The 15872-nt window shown below is 41.9% G+C and overlaps 1 protein-coding gene across 3 annotated transcripts in view; it reads right to left on the bottom strand.

Annotated features, from left to right (window-relative positions):
• Positions 1 to 15872, bottom strand: part of ACVR2A (activin A receptor type 2A) — a 56804-nt gene that overhangs the window by 37514 nt on the left and 3418 nt on the right. For all 3 annotated transcript variants that reach the window (XM_083494218.1, XM_083494217.1, XM_083494219.1), the window contains exon 2: positions 14658 to 15866. In XM_083494218.1, coding sequence (XP_083350344.1) covers positions 14658 to 14712 — 55 coding nt within the window. In that variant the 5' untranslated portion in view covers positions 14713 to 15866. The remainder of the gene's footprint in view (positions 1 to 14657; positions 15867 to 15872) is intronic.

Below are 15872 nucleotides of genomic sequence, written 5' to 3'. Positions count from 1 at the left end.
ACTACAATTCCTACTAAGAACCCTCCTGCTTGGTTTCACAATCCGTTACACACACACACACACACACACACACACACACACACACGAAACTAGAAGCTTGATTTAAAAAGCTAAGTGCATTATTTGCTATGGACTGAAATATATATTTTCTTCCGTACAGTATTTGTGCAGCACACACAATGCTGGCAAAACCAGTGGAAAACAGCATATAGATAACTAATTACACCTTTTAACTGTGCAATTAACAGTAGATGCACTCCTGCTGCTGCCTTGTGGGGCAGGGGGGTCTTTGGAGCCATGACACTGACACCAAAGCGCGGCAGCTGTTGTAACTGTTTTAAAAGTTGGAGCAGCCAAACGAACAGCTCCGCATTTACAGTGCTGATGGGGCTCCAAGCAGAAGTCCCAAACAGTTCCTCTCCTCTGCAGCATCCCCGGCATCAACCGCCACCAGGGTTTGATAGTCATTGCCTCTGATGTTTTCCACCAAGCACCAAAAGATGTGTGTCTTCTAGTGCTGCGCTACCCTGCCAATCAGGTGATTTGCAGGGAAGTACAACAGCAAAGAGGTGCCTTTGGGTGCCCTGCTGCCCCACAGACCAACTGACTGGAGTTGCATTGCAGCCACATGGAGATGTTAGATACCCAACAATGACACCTGGACATCTGCACTGCCTCACAAAAGGTCTGTTGCCAGTCGCAAAATGCAACTGGCATCAGACTATTTTCAAACACTGACTATAACAGATAGTATCTTAAAGCCCATTGTAAAGTCTGCACAACAGGAAGCAAGTGTATCTCATTCGGGAATGTTCCATAATTGTGAAGCCACCACCGATAACATTTTTTATTCTCAGGTCTGTGAACCTAAATCGATCTTACTGGCAATCATGCAACAGAGGCAGTGGTTTTCAACCTGTGTGCTGTGGCACCCTGGGATGCCTTGAATGATGATCAGGGCTGCTGCGGGCAACAATGGCCTCTGTCCCTTTTTCCTTCCTTCCCTCCCTCCTCTGATGCCCTCTCGGGTCTCTTCCTCTCAAAGGCTTGCACAGCTGTTTATTGCAGAAGCCCTGGCTACAAGCTCTGCAGGTGAATGGTGCCTCTGAGAGGCACCTCTCTTCGGGGTTGGGGTGGGGACTCAGAGACCAGGGACAGCAGCAGCAACAGCCCAGAGAGCTCCCAAGGAGAGGGGAAAGGAGGCCAAGGGAACATTCTACAAGGGAGGGCATTTGAAAAGGGTGAGAGGCTGCCAGCTCTGCAGGCAAGGGGTGACATAACTGGGCTCCTGAGCCCCACAGGGGTGCCACAGAAATAATGTAGTTGGTCAAGGGAGCCATGGAGTGAGTGTGTGTGTGTGTGTGTGTGTGTGTGTGTGTGAGAGAGAGAGAGAGAGAGAGAGAGAGAGAGAGAGAGAGAGATTTCCCTAGTGAGCACAATGGATGAAATTCCTAGTGGCATAAAGGGTGGATAAGAACAGAAAGGAGCCCTGCTGAATTAGAATAATGGTCTACCTAGTTCAGGACTAGCCAATTTCAAATGCATGGCTATGAGAAGCCTATAAGCAGGACATCAGCATGCTAGCACTCTCCAGCTGTTCCCCAGCAGCTGGTATACAAAGGTATGCCGGCTCCAGCCCTAGAAGTAGTATAGTCATCATCACAAGTTACCACTGAGAAGCTTATCCTCCATGTATTTGTCTAATTCCACTGTCTTAAGTTTGTGGTCATCAAACTTCTCGCAGTAGGGAATTCCACAGTATCACTATGAACTATGTAGCAAGATGGGTTTTCTGGATGGTTTGCATTATAATTTAACACATTTCTTACTAGCAAACAAGGCTAAAAAAATACCCCTGTTGGGACAGTTTCTACATGTTTTTAAATGTTTCCTCATTTGTGCTGCATTGTTAGCATACTCCTGCCTGCAATATTTACATCTACCTCTTCCCTTCAGTGGTTTCATTAGAAATTATGCCAAATGCTAGTGCTTTTTTTCTGTTTAGGCAATATTATGATTCAGAGTAATCAAATGCACTACCAAAACAGATTTTAAACAAACACTTCCAAATTCCCCAGCTCCAGAAATGAAACAAGACACCACCCTGAAGTCTGTGTTTGCAGCAAGTAAAATAAAAATTAATAAGTTTCGCTTTAGCTTGCAGCCTCACACTCAATAAATAAGAATGTTACCTTTTGTATTGATTTGACAGGCACAGCAAAGAGATTAATTCAATTGTTTTACTTGATTACTGGCTTGCTTGCTTGATTAGTTACTTAGTTAGTTAGTTATAGGTGTTGTTTCTCTAAATATGTTCAAGGCGTAAAACAAACAATACAATTTGTAAATCCATTAAAAACCTGCATGATAATCATTCCTGATAAACTGATCTAAAAGTTTTGTATGCACTGTTTTATTACTCCTGACCCCAATTACAAATACAAATCAGTGACATATGGATTCCCTCACATACTTGCAAGTGGTAATCAAGTTTATTTTAACTTTGAAACTGCCAAGTTTGCCTAATAGATTATTTGCAATTAGCATCCCACTGAAATCAAAGGACAACCCGGTATAACGTCATTAAGATATTAGTGGTTTTTATTTTCAAACCCTTTCCTGCAGGTCACAAGCTTATTTTTTTCATTCATTATATGTTTTTACTTTGTGATCATATAAAACTATCTACATCGTGTACAGAATACAATGCATTAGGGCAAATAAAAAATAAAACAAAGCACTATGAAAACAAAATACCGTGTAAGCCAGGTAAGTTCACAAAGCGTACAATATGGGTCACATTCAGGAAAATGCTTGCTAGAACAAGTTTAAAACTGCTGCCTAAAACACACCTGGAGCCAAAAACACAGATGATACCTGCCTAATCTCACTGGGCAAGGAGTTCCATAAACCTGGTGCCACCACACTGAATGCACTGCTTCTAGCTGAATTTGCCTTGCTACTTTGGTGTAGTTCAGACCGTAGTTTTTTTTAATGGTTTAATATGTATGAGTTAGCATGTTGGTGCACTGCTCAAAAGTCTGCACTCAGCTCCTCTGCCACTCCTGCTGTACTAAGGCGAAGATTCTGTTAGTACAAGGTTTCTCCTGGCTTGACAGAATCTTCTTCTGCTCTCCTCTCCCTACATGCCTCCTAAACCTACTATGGGGTTCTCCCAACCATACAGAGCAGATTTGGGTATAGTGCAGGACATACATGATGGAGTGGAGAGTCCCATTGTGCCAGAGGTAATCACTGAAGTACAACAGGTTAGTTGAATTCTATCCCTGGTTTGTTTTTCTTCAAACCACGAGGAGTAGACAGTATTTCTTCTTGGCTTACTGCTGATAGTTTGTTTGGCAGAAACAAACCACAAGCCTAGGTTCACATGCAGCAAGGCAGGCTCTGCTTTGTTTCCTCCCCAGTGCAGCAGCTGGGAAACAAAGCACAGATTTTTAAGCAGAAGCTATGGTTTATTGTGATATGTGAGCCAGACCACTGTGCCAATGTTTTCATTAAGCTACCCACCGCCCTCTCCCAACTCCAAGCAGGAAAGGAGAATAGCATTCTGCTCATGACTTTCACCAGAATGCAACTGGTCACCTTCCACTTCAAAGAGGGTATGAATGGAATCCATGGTTATTTATAATAGTTGATCAAAAGAGACAGCTCTTGCGGGCACTGAGAAATGCAAAGGAAGAGGTGAAGATGGCTGCAGAGCCTGCTCCTGCTGAACTTTTCCTTAATTTTCCTTTTCCTTACTGAACACCAATCCACTCTAGCTGGGCTTTTCTCCCTCCACCTTCCACAGCCATCTACCACCTTCCCTGTGGGAAGAGATCCCAATGAGCTTTAAAGTATATTAACATGATGAGCCTTTTGTTTAAGCATTAGCCTGGCAACCATATACATCTAGGAATTGCATTAAGGCAGGTGCATGGACTTCCATACAGACTAGTGAGCAGGCTGGCAAAGGGCAAATGGAGAGCTCCCTCCCTCCTCCATGTCCAGCATGGAAAGTAAGCACATAGGTATAGGAAGGAATTCCTCTCTTCCATGCCAAGCACAAAACCACTCTTCTCCCAATTCCAAGTAGGCTTGGTAAAACAATGCAAGCTTTTGTTGACTTATTTACACTGGTACTGCCGACTGCAGTTTAAAAAAATGTATTTTAGTATTACATGCAAGCTGCACTGGAAATATTTGTTTCTTGAAATAAATGATGCAAGTAAATAAATATTTAGGCAGAAAAAGCAGCCTTTAACTTGTATTTAATAGACAGTTAAACATTTGACAAGACAGATTGCATTCATTCAGGATCTAAACAAAGTTTCATTTTTAAGGGGAAATTAATTTTAAAACATCTTACCGTATTTTTCGCCCTATAAGACGCACTTTTCCCCCTCCAAAAATGAAGGGGAAATGTGTGTGCGTCTTATGGGGCGAATGCAGGCTTTCGCTGAAGCCTAGAGAGCGAGGGGGGTCGGTACGCACCGACCCCTCTCACTCTCCAGGCTTCAGGAAGCTATCCGCTAGCTGTGGGAGACCCAGCTCTCCCAGGGCTAGCGGAGAGCTTGCCTGCACCCAGAAGCTTGGGGCGCGCTGAGCTCCGCACGCCCCAAGCTTCGGGATTAGCGCAGTGCTCCGCTAGCCCTGGGAGAGCCGCGCGGCTCTCCCACGGCTAGCGGAGACCTTGCCGGCACCCAGAAGCTTGGGGCGCGCTGAGCTCCGCACGCCCCAAGCTTTGGGATTAGCGCAGTGGTCCACTAGCCCTGGGAGAGCCGCGCGGCTCTCCCAGGGCTAGCGGACTGCTTGCCGGCACCCAGAAGCTTGGGGTGCGCTGAGCTCCGCACGCCCCAAGCCTCGGGATTAGCGCAGCGGTCCGCTAGCCCTGGGAGAACCGCGTGGCTCTCCCAGGGCTAGCGGACTGCTTGCCGGCACCCAGAAGCTTGGGGCGTGCTGAGCTCCGCACGCCCCAAGCTTCGGGATTAGCGCAGCGCACCTGGGGGGGAAATAAAATTTTTTTCCCTTTATTTCCCCCCCAAAAAACTAGGTGCGTCTTATGGGCCGAAAAATACGGTAAATAAAAAAAAAAGTCAAAGGGCCACTTCTTTAAATAAATTGTTTTACCCACCCTGTACAGCTTAGGGTTCCCTCCCCACAAAACTTTACTAAAAGCACAATAAGAGGCTAACAAGACTTGTATATCCCAAACTTGTCTTTAGAAAAGGAACTTAGGTTTCCTAACACAGCAAACAAACAAGCTAAACAGAATGATCAACACAAAAGTGAGACACTGAGACAAGCAGAATTTGAACTAAATGTAAAAAGTATTCCCTCAAATACCCTAAAATGAACCGCATTTCTAATACTTGGCAGAAGTCCAAATGGTGCCAGGTGGACCCCTTTGGGCCTGTCAACAAATGCAGTTTCACGATCAAGAAACAACTAAACCGTGTGCCTCCACATTGTATATTGGGTCACACACAAAAAAGGGATTTCTAGTTTTGACCTAAGCATTGAGATACGTGATGTGAGTGGACTCTGTCCTCAATATAATTTGCTTCCCAGTCTGTTTAGGGCCTTAAAAAGGTCAGCACCAGCACTATTAATTTGGCCAGTGATACGGAAGGGGGGGCATGTCTTCTTCACCTCCTTCTTCATGACAATATATCCATTTATTGCCAATTGTCAATGTCAAAAGGGACTAAAATCTATAAAATTCATAGAAAATCAACGTGCCAATTTGCTCAATTTCTCTAGGACTCCATGACACCTCCCCTGTCCTCCATAATCCCTCAAGCAAGGTGCCAAGACCCTAATCCTGTCAAATCACTCTGCCAAGCCTTTCCTCCGGGCAAAGCCAGGTGGCAGACCATGCATACATGGACCATTGTCTTCTCATCAGGTACTCAGGATGTGCTTATCTGCGCATATCTCCAGCTCTGCATATTCCCCCCTCCCTCCTCCATATGTTAATCCTGTGTGACCCAACCTCTTCTTAATGTATTCATGATGTAACTGGGATGTATTTTGCACTGTATTCTGGGACATGGAGGGAAATTTCAAAAGTTCATGTCACCCCTTTCTCGCTGTTCAATCTCGCCTTGAACCTGTTGCGCAATAAACTTTGATCTTCTGCAGTTAGCTCCTGTCTCCGGCTGAGCTCATTTTCTTCCGCAGGGACCCGCGGACCTAGTCCGACGAGCTGGGTGGCAGAGTAGCCCCGCACCCAGATTTTACCATAGCACCAGAAACAAAGTCGTAATCAATGCAAATAGTATAATACCAAAGGAATATGCAAATTATCACAGCAGCCCCATGAACAGTATCTTACAGTTGTCTTATATGGATGTTATCAAGGCATGAATCCAGAAAGGTAACTACTAGTGAGGCAGCCAAAATTGATAAAAAGGTTATTGCTGCATTCTGGACACCCAGTTGCAGTAGCATAATCATAACACCTTAAAGGGTTTTTTATTATTACTATCATCTAGGAAGACCTAGAGCTAGGACACCGTAACATACTTAAGCAGCTTCCTCAAGTAGGGAACGTAGGGAACTGGGCAAAAATCTTCCAAGTCTGGTAATCGCTTATTTACAAAGCAACTCAAAGCATGTTGGTTGTGCAGTAGGGATCCTAACTTCATTCAGCAAAGCAGTAATAATCCCTCTCACACAGTCAGTCAAAGCTACTCTAATTGATCTAGTGAGCCAGGAAGGGAAAGTTTAACGTACAAGTAGTAAGTCACACTTCTCCAAGATCCTTTCCATAACCTTAGGCTACATAAACTGGTAAGAATCTATCTTTAAAAAAAAAAGACTTGTAAGAAGGAATAAAAGATACAGTAAGCACCAACTCTGTATGAGTAGAACCCATGTCAAAACAGATGCAAGCAATTTATCTGCAAAGTGTTTTAAGAGTGGTCATAATACGCCAATATTTCTTGATTCCAGCCTTGGAATCAAGCTGAAGATGGCCCCCCTCCCTAACTATTTGGAAGAGTTTCAATAGATATTTAACAGTAATTAAAAACAAGATTTCTTTAATACCCTCTGCTTTAAAATTGCTTTAGCTATTTTAGATTTCTTTTGTTAATTGTTTTCTATTTTTTATGTAAACTTCCTAGACAACTTAGTAGGATGGGTGGTATACAAATGCAATGAAACACTAAGATGTAGGGCTAAATACCAAAACATTACCAAGCAGTGCTCCAAAAGTTGTGCAATGTCAGCAAAGTTTGCTGCAAACTGCAGGCTCATGCCTGGATACTCTGGTTCTCAGAAGCACTAGTGGCTATAATAGCTTTCTCCGACGGGTGCTAAAACAAAAGACAAGTGAATTTCTCATTTTTAAGTACAGTCGTACCTCCTTTTGCGTCTGGGATCAGTTCTGGAGCCCTGGATGCTGGACGAAAGGGACACTCAACAAAGTGCTGCTCTGAGCACGCACGAAGTGCGATTTAGCGCTTCTGCGCATGCGGCAAACCCGGAAGTAACCCGTTCTGGTACTTCTCGGTTTGCTGCAGACGTTTGATGAAATGGACCCTAAATGGGGCACACTTAAAATGAGGTATGACTGTACATGGCCTATGTGATATATATACATATTCCTGAAGTGTTTAAATAACTCCAAAACTCCAAAAAGAAGAAAACTTTAATTGCTCTGAATGAGAAATATAAAGAGGAATTAATAGCGGCTGAAGTTTCTACTGCAGCATGGTCAAAGTTAAAATTCAACCTTGTACATCTGAAACAATAATACAGGCATACCGTACTTTTTGCCATTATATATGTCTCATGTGGCGCTGTGGGTAAAACCTCAGCACCTAGGACTTGCCGATCGCATGGTCGGCGGTTCGAATCCCCGCGGTGGGGTGCGCTCCCGTCGTTTGGTCCCAGTGCCTGCCAACCTAGCAGGTCGAAAGCACCCCCAGGTGCAAGTAGATAAATAGGGACCGCTTACCAGCGGGAAGGTAAACAGCGTTTCCGTGTGCTGCGCTGGCTCGCCAGATGCAGCTTGTCACGCTGGCCACGTGACCCGGAAGTGTCTGCGGACAGCGCTGGCTCCCGGCCTCTTAAGCGAGATGGGCGCACAACCCTAGAGTCTGTCAAGACTGGCCCGTACAGGCAGGGGTACCTTTACCCTTTACCTTATGTCTCATGTAGACTCCATTAAGACATAAAGCCACAAATGAAATAGCATAAGCTAAAGTACTTTCATTAATTTATATAGTTATGATAATTTAGAACAGCCTTCCCCAACCTTGGACCCTCTGGATGTTTATGATTGCAGCTCCCATCATCTCTGTGCATTTTGGCCAAGCTGGCTGAGGCTGATGCACAAGCTGGAGTCTGATACATCTGAATGAAAGAAGGTTGGGGAAGGCTGATCTATAAAGTCAGTATAAATTAACCTCCTGAAATTTATATTTAAGATTGATAATTATAACTAATTGCTCAGTGTTAAAAAGAAAACGGTAGTAGATAGGTAGCCGTGTTGGTCTGCCATAGTCAAAAAAAAAAAAATGTATCTGAAGAAGTGTGCATGCACACGAAAGCTCATAGCAAGAACTAACTTAGTTGGCCTTTAAGGTGCTACTGGAAGGATTTTTTTTTATTTTGAAAAAGAAAACGGTAAGAGAATTTTTAATTTTCATTTAGTAAGTTTGAGAAATTAGTGTTTATTCTATGGAAGTATTATGCTATTCAACCCAATTGCTCAACACCTTCAAAAATTCCCCTTCAAAAATTAGACTGGTTCAAATCATAGTTGAAAGCACAGCAAGTTTGGCTTTTTTTATATCTGTCTTGCTATTTTGGAGTCACCAAGTTACAGTACCACAAAAAAGGTATGGTAAATTTTTGTCATAGTAAACTTCTCTAAAACAGTGCCATTCTACACACACACTCAGAAATAACCCCACAGTATTCAATGTGGCTTACTGTCAGCTACCGGTAAATGCCCATAAGATATCAGCTTAAAAGAGCAATCCTAACCCCCAGCCAATAACCGTGGCACTGAATGGAGCAACATTGCCATCAAAGCAGCCCAACTCTGCAGCTCACACCAGCAGCCAGGTGGACGGTGAGGAAGTGACTAATGCTGCTCATTTTGAGCCAGCCCCAGTTTGGTACAACAAAGAGGCCTAGATAGAGCCCACCACCAGTAGGAAGACAAGCATAGGATCCAGCAGGTCCCTGGCTGGTTCGGCTCTATCCCCTCTCACCCCCATAAACACCCAACTTGAGGGGGGAAGGTGTGTTGGCAGAAACTGGCATGGACGCCACAATGGGGACTTCAATGGTGGCAGGAGCTCCCTGCCAGTGAAGTCTGCTAAAGTTGCACTCAAACTCTGTTGTATCCAAGCTCACATTAACAGTGGGTCAGTGGTTTGGCTTGCACTCTACACCAAGAATAGGAACTGTTTGACGTTTACAACCAAATAATGCTGCAATGCCTAGCAATTCCCTGGGAGGTGGACCTTACGGAGGCAAACCTGTCAAATTTATGAAGAGCCCCAGTAAACTATTGGGAATGGCAATCAGCACATGAGATAGAACATGTAGCTTCCTATATATTCCACCCAGGACTAGCATATTTTATGTCTTTGATGGTACCAGCATACAATGAGGGATCTGTGAAGATCTTGAGCTTCCCTGGAGAACTACTGATTCCTTCCTAGGGTAATTCTTTATACCAAAGCTTAATTTGCAGTTTTCCCAGAAACCATGACAACTGAAAGTATAACATAGAAATGTGGACTACTAGACATCTGCCACATAGCCCCTATTTCTAGTACCTTAGGAAAAGATTTTCATAATCTTTTTACCTCAGTAAAATACCCATGTAAAGCATTTTAGAACAACCAAGAAAAGGGGCACATCTTGCTGATCAACAAATCTGTAAACAGATACAGATTTATGAATTTGTGTGCTAGAAAACCCCAAATGTTTCTATGGAAATCTGCAAAGCTAAGGTTACATTTTTAGTTAGAATTGTTTAGCAAGCATAATGAACAAGGACAATCGTTTCAGTTACTCAAGCAATTTAAACAAGCTGAAATCTGAATCCCAAAGCTGTTAAAACAAATCTCATATCATGGTGGTTTCCCTTACAGCTGCAGTATAGCCATGCAGTAACCTCATAAAAAAACCAAAACTTCAATGTTTGTTGACAGACACAAAAGAGCAAAAGTTACACCAGTTATGAACACTCAAGGTTTGACAGTTCAGCAGCAACTATGAAACCTGTGTACTTTGAGCACTATTATAAAAACAACAATTTACAAAAATACTTTCAGTATACAAGTGCTGCATTAGGCAACAATTGGTTATTATATTTGAGAACTACCGAATGTTTTGTGATATTTGGCTGGGATTGTGGAGTATTATCAAAACTGTACTATTTACTCTTTCTTGATATACATAACAGTTCAGTTTTATTAGATGCACATTAGCCAGTGCTTGAACTAAATAGCTATAATTTTTTATGATAATCTACTAGTAATAGACAGTTACACGAGTATGCTTATAGAAACAATTTAATGATAACCACATTTATGCTATATCACTGTTGATACCTTAATTATTTTTAAGGTATGGAAAAGACAAGTTGCTTCGTTTTCTATATTCTAATTAAATATCTTGACTCATTTTCTTTGGCTGTAGCTTGACTCTAAAGATGTGTTTTAAAATTCAAATTTCTGTAATACTGTAGATGGGGGGAAAACATATTCTTTAAAATACATATACACTGTGTGTTAAGACTATGCAATACAGTAGAAGAAAGCAATTTCTCCCTAACTTCATCTTGCAACCTTTCTAGACAAAAGGTATTCTCAAGAACTTGCCTCATCACTGGCTGGGGTTGCATGTCACTCTAATCAAACCATGGTTTACTAAAAACACGCAAGCTTCTGTAAAGGAATTCACAGATACTATGTGCATCCCTGGTCATTCAGTTTCTGATGCTGAGCTGAACTAAGATTTGGCTTAGTGTCATCTTAATCCAGACTCGTGGTTAGGTCTCTCCAAACAAACTAGGAACTGTAACCACGGTTTGCACTACGATTTACAGCTTGTGGTTTTGTCCATGAAAGCTAAACAGTGAGCTAGCTAAACCAGGCTCAGGAGGCACACTAAGCCAAACCATGGCTTATAACAGCAGCAGAACAACCAGGAAGAAGCTAAGTGCTCACAATCTCACGAGAGCCCACAGATTCACACCAAGTCTTAATTTGAATTAGCATGGTGTGTATACCAGGATACTTTCTTTGTTGAAGTTTACATGTGTAAACAGGTTACATGTCCTGGTGATGGGTAACCTACAAAACAGGAAGGCTAAAGCTCTTATAAGTGACCTTCTGTTAAACAACAACAAACCTAGAAAACTACCGTAATTTTCGCTCCATAACACGCAGTTTTTTGCTCCTAGAAAGTAAGGGAAAATGCCTGTGCGTGTTACAGAGCGAATGCACTCGACCGGAGCCATGGCTGCCGTCAGTCAAGCAAAGCGGAGCCGCTTGCAGGGCTTTGCACGGCTCTAGCTTTGCTTGCTTTACAGCCAGGAGGAGGGGGAGGAGCTGAGGAGGAGGGAGGGAAGGAGAGCCATGCCAGCAAAGCGGGCAGCAGCCGCTTACACGCGAGGAGGGACAGACGGGAGCCATAGCAAGCCGGGAGAAGGCAGGCAGTTCAAAGCCAGCAGGCGCTTTTAAAGTAGCCGGTAACAGCTGCTGCAGCCTCAGCTAGCAAAGGTCCCAGCGCTCTCTAAATGGAGCAATGAGGCTGCAGAGGGACAGGAGGGCTTGGATCAGGAAGGATAAAGTTTAAGCAACCAGCAGCAAAAAAACCCAAAACCAACCTGGAGCTCTGAGCCACGAGCGCAGTGAAAACCAGGAAGTAAAAGAAAAGGCTATCCCCCCCCCCCCCGCTTCTCAGCTGTTTTCAGGCAGGATAGATTTGAGCATTGTCTGGGTCCTAGTGCCCCTACCACTTTTTTGTGCTCAATTCTATTGCTGCTGGTGGCTGCTTATCACTCAAACTGAACCTGATACCAGTAGCCACCTATACAAACAAAGTAGAAGGCTGCAAGGAGGAGAGCTTTTACACAGCTAATGGCAAATCCCCTGTAATCCAAGTCCTCCTCACTTGCTCAAATCTATTCTGCCTCAAAACAAGGAGCAGAAGAAAAAGGCTGCAAACTGTTAAATGGAAAAAACCCCAGGCACAGGGCAAATACCTTAAGTATACCTTTAAAGCAACAGTGCTCTTTCCCTCCCTGCTCAGCTCGCAGAAAAGCTGCTTCTCCACCCACCCCATGCGTGCTCCTTATCCCTTGAGTGCTTTTCCTTCCCTCCCCACTTAAAACGTGGTTACAAAGCACGGATCCACATGGATCCTCAGGATTTTTGCACTGGGTCACCCAAACTCACCATCAGATCACATGTCTGTGGCCACAGCATGAACCACAAAAATCATACATCTACTGTTTCATTTAGAATTTTTTTTCTTGTTTTCCTCCTCTAAAAACTACGTGCGTGTTATGGTCAGGTGCGTGTTATAGAGCGAAAAATACGGTATTTTTAAGTTTTGCCTCCTTCAAAATTTGGACTAGGCACCTAGTACAAATGCCTTGTAAAAATGCAATCTACAATAAGCACACACTGTAGTCCTAACTCCTGAATGAATTTACAGATATTCACACCACTTCAACTACAAGATAAGGCACTCTTCCACATCATTACTAACACTGTTACTAGCTAAGAGGCTAAGATTGCTGAAGTAATTCTCTCAACATTAATTTTCCAGAGATGTCTCTTCTATGGAGGCATGAGATGCCTATATACTTTTACTACTTTCTCAACTCTGTGGATATGTTTTAAAACAGATGTAAACTGCATTAAACATTCTATAGAATGTAAAAGAGAAGGCCACTGGTTTTACATTGGGTAATTACTGTATTCTTAAGAAGATGAGGTTGTAAGCTCACCCCTTTGCATTCTCAAAATTGCATTTACTCAGTAGTAAACCACAGTATGTTTCAAGAAAACAACTTTACAGAAGTTAAATCTGTTGCATTTCTTGCTTTAAAATGAGTGCATTAATGTGAGCTGCTAGGTACATTGCTAATAGCTTATACCCTGCATACATCTTTTAGAAATGCCTTCCAAAAAAAAAACATTTTTCTGCATGGTAACTGCTATGTACAGTATTCTATGAACTAAAGTCACTTAGGGAGCACTGAGTGGGTGGCCTTTTGAATCAAATGTTTCTCTGACTTAGGTAGGTCTGAAACACTAAGCAACCAAGAATCTAGAACCTGCTTTCAGGTAAAGGTAAGCAGAATCAGTTCAAAATGTGAGGTTATCTAAGAGCATCCTGTGCTTCCCCCCTTGGAATTATGTTAAACCATTTATTGAAAAGAAAAAAGCAGACCTTTATTATAGCTGATAAAATGCAAATTGGAGCATGAAAATGTAAACAGATTCTATCTGAAGTATTGTATCTATAAGTAAAATGTTAAGAAACTGAATATTCTAAGCAACATTTTCATATGGAATTTCAGAAATGTTTACAACACAGTTTACCCAATAAGGGCATCACTTCTTTAAAATGTATTGTAACTTTTCATTTGATGTAACAGTTTATGCCAAACTGTGTTATCCATTTAGCTATTTTGCCTTTACATAAAATTCACAATCTCTTCAGTCTCTAGCACTGATCGCCATTTCACAGCACAGTCAGCCCACACGGAACAGATCAATAACATTACAGACACAAGACTAGACTGTATCCATTTAATAACCACAAGAAAGTGTACCATTCAGCAAAAACTCACACACATTACAAAACTGCTGGAGAGCAAGAGCTAGATAACAATGTAAATCAAAGTAAAATCATAACCAAATATGTCAATTATAAAATCTATTTCTCTTTTCAACACTGAATGCATGCACCTAGGAAACTAAAGTACAACTATAGCATGCACATTTAGTAAGGGAAAACCAAGAATAGCCATCCAATCCATTACTAACTAGTCAAAGTGCTGTGCATGAAGCAATTCTTTCAACCACTGCTTGCTACCCAGTAATGCATTGTTCCTATGAGCAAAACCTGTTCAAACTTATTTATTATAATGAAAAGATTTTGTTGCAGAAGTTGAGGTTTACCATTTACTTTAGCACACACTACTTACTACGTGGATATTAAAGGATTAAGAAAACCTAAAACCTACTGTGTGAAAAGTATTTTAAAGTTTATACATCTCATCTAAGACCATTCAACACAACTTTCCAATTCTATATTTTTCATATTTGTTTAAGAAGCTACTAATAAATTTTCAAAAGAGAAAGCTGTGAATATTAAAAGCAAGTTACTGGTAAGTTACTATAATGCTGACAAACATGAAGGAATGGCTAACACTACAAATTATTAGCTTGCGTACTGGTAGTCTGTAAAAGATCAGTAGCAGTAAAGCACAGTTGTGATATTCCAAACAACACACACACACTGTAGTGCCACTGCTGTTGACAAAAAAGTACAAAAAAATATATTAATCCACATTTTAATTTAACAAATGATAATGCAAGGTAATGTTAAGGATATTAGAATACTGAAAGCTAAGTTGAGAAGAAAACTATATACTGTACACTTACCTGAAGAACAAGAGATAAGAAAAACAGCAAACACCAACTTTGTAGCAGCTCCCATTTTCCAAATAGTTAGAAATGATATGAAGTTATTCTATATATCCAGCTTTCCAGGTTCTCCAAATATGAAAATCCCTCTTTCACTTTATTAAAATTTTCTGTAAGAACATATTTGGAAAGTAGTGTCCATAAGAGTAAAATCAGATTTCAATACTAGTGTATCTAGGTCTTCCTTAGTAGATCCTCCAGTAAAGGGATGTATGTATTTGGGAACATACACGTCATTTGGCTTCTGTACAAACAGTGGCAAAATTCAATTCATAAGAACATATTAAGGACCCAGTTTAAAAGGTCAATAGTAAAGCAATTGACCGACTACTAAGCAAATTGCCTTGGAGCATTGTTTTCTTCACTTTAAAATCTGTAAAATATCCCCCAGGAGTACTGGAATCAGGCAAGTCGCACAGATATTAGTAAACAATACTTTCTTCTTCACGCCTCTTTAACAGTATGTAGTGTCTGGGTGAGAAATAGTTCCACATTAGTTTCAAGTGTCAGCACAAACCTGTTTTCAACGGAATGGGCAATAGTAAATTAATCCATTAATAAAAAAAAGGAATTTGTGAAACACTGATGTTTCCTATTAATAATGCTGAGACCAAGTAACACGGACAGGGCAGAAACCAGAGCTTATCTGTCCTCCACAGCACCACAAATGTCTCTCTGATCTTTCTTTACCTAGTGTATTCTCATTTCCACTTTCCACTTTTTACATTCAGTCTTTTGTCCATGCCCGCTCAAGAGGAGTAGATGGTATAATTTGACACTCGATTTGCCTTCGAAGGAAACAAAATAAAAGCCTTAAGGAAACTCCCCCAGCCCATATGATTCCCTCCCTCAGTTAATGCTTAAAATATCCTTATATTCGGGATTTAAAAACCACACAAAAGTGGTGGAGGGAAGAGGGAGGGCAATGCGGCTTCCAGCTATTTTGGAGGGTGGAGTGAGTGGAGGGTAGTAGAGAAGCGCAGAAAATTTACTTTCTTCACTGTTCTAAAAAACCAAATCTTTAAACACAACGACGATCGAAAGAGGCTGGGGAGCGATCCGGCGGTGCAAGAGGAGGTCTCAAAAATGGATGAAGCAGGTGAAGCGATGCTTTTTTATAACCATGGTGATCCGATGTGGGCAAATGGGTCTTCTCGAGTGGCCGGTCTGGTG

The sequence above is a fragment of the Podarcis liolepis genome (assembly GCF_965112155.1).
Source record: "Podarcis liolepis genome assembly, chromosome: 1".
In the NCBI taxonomy this organism is placed as follows: Eukaryota; Metazoa; Chordata; class Lepidosauria; order Squamata; family Lacertidae; genus Podarcis; species Podarcis liolepis.
This window is presented reverse-complemented; position numbering and strand designations above follow the sequence as displayed.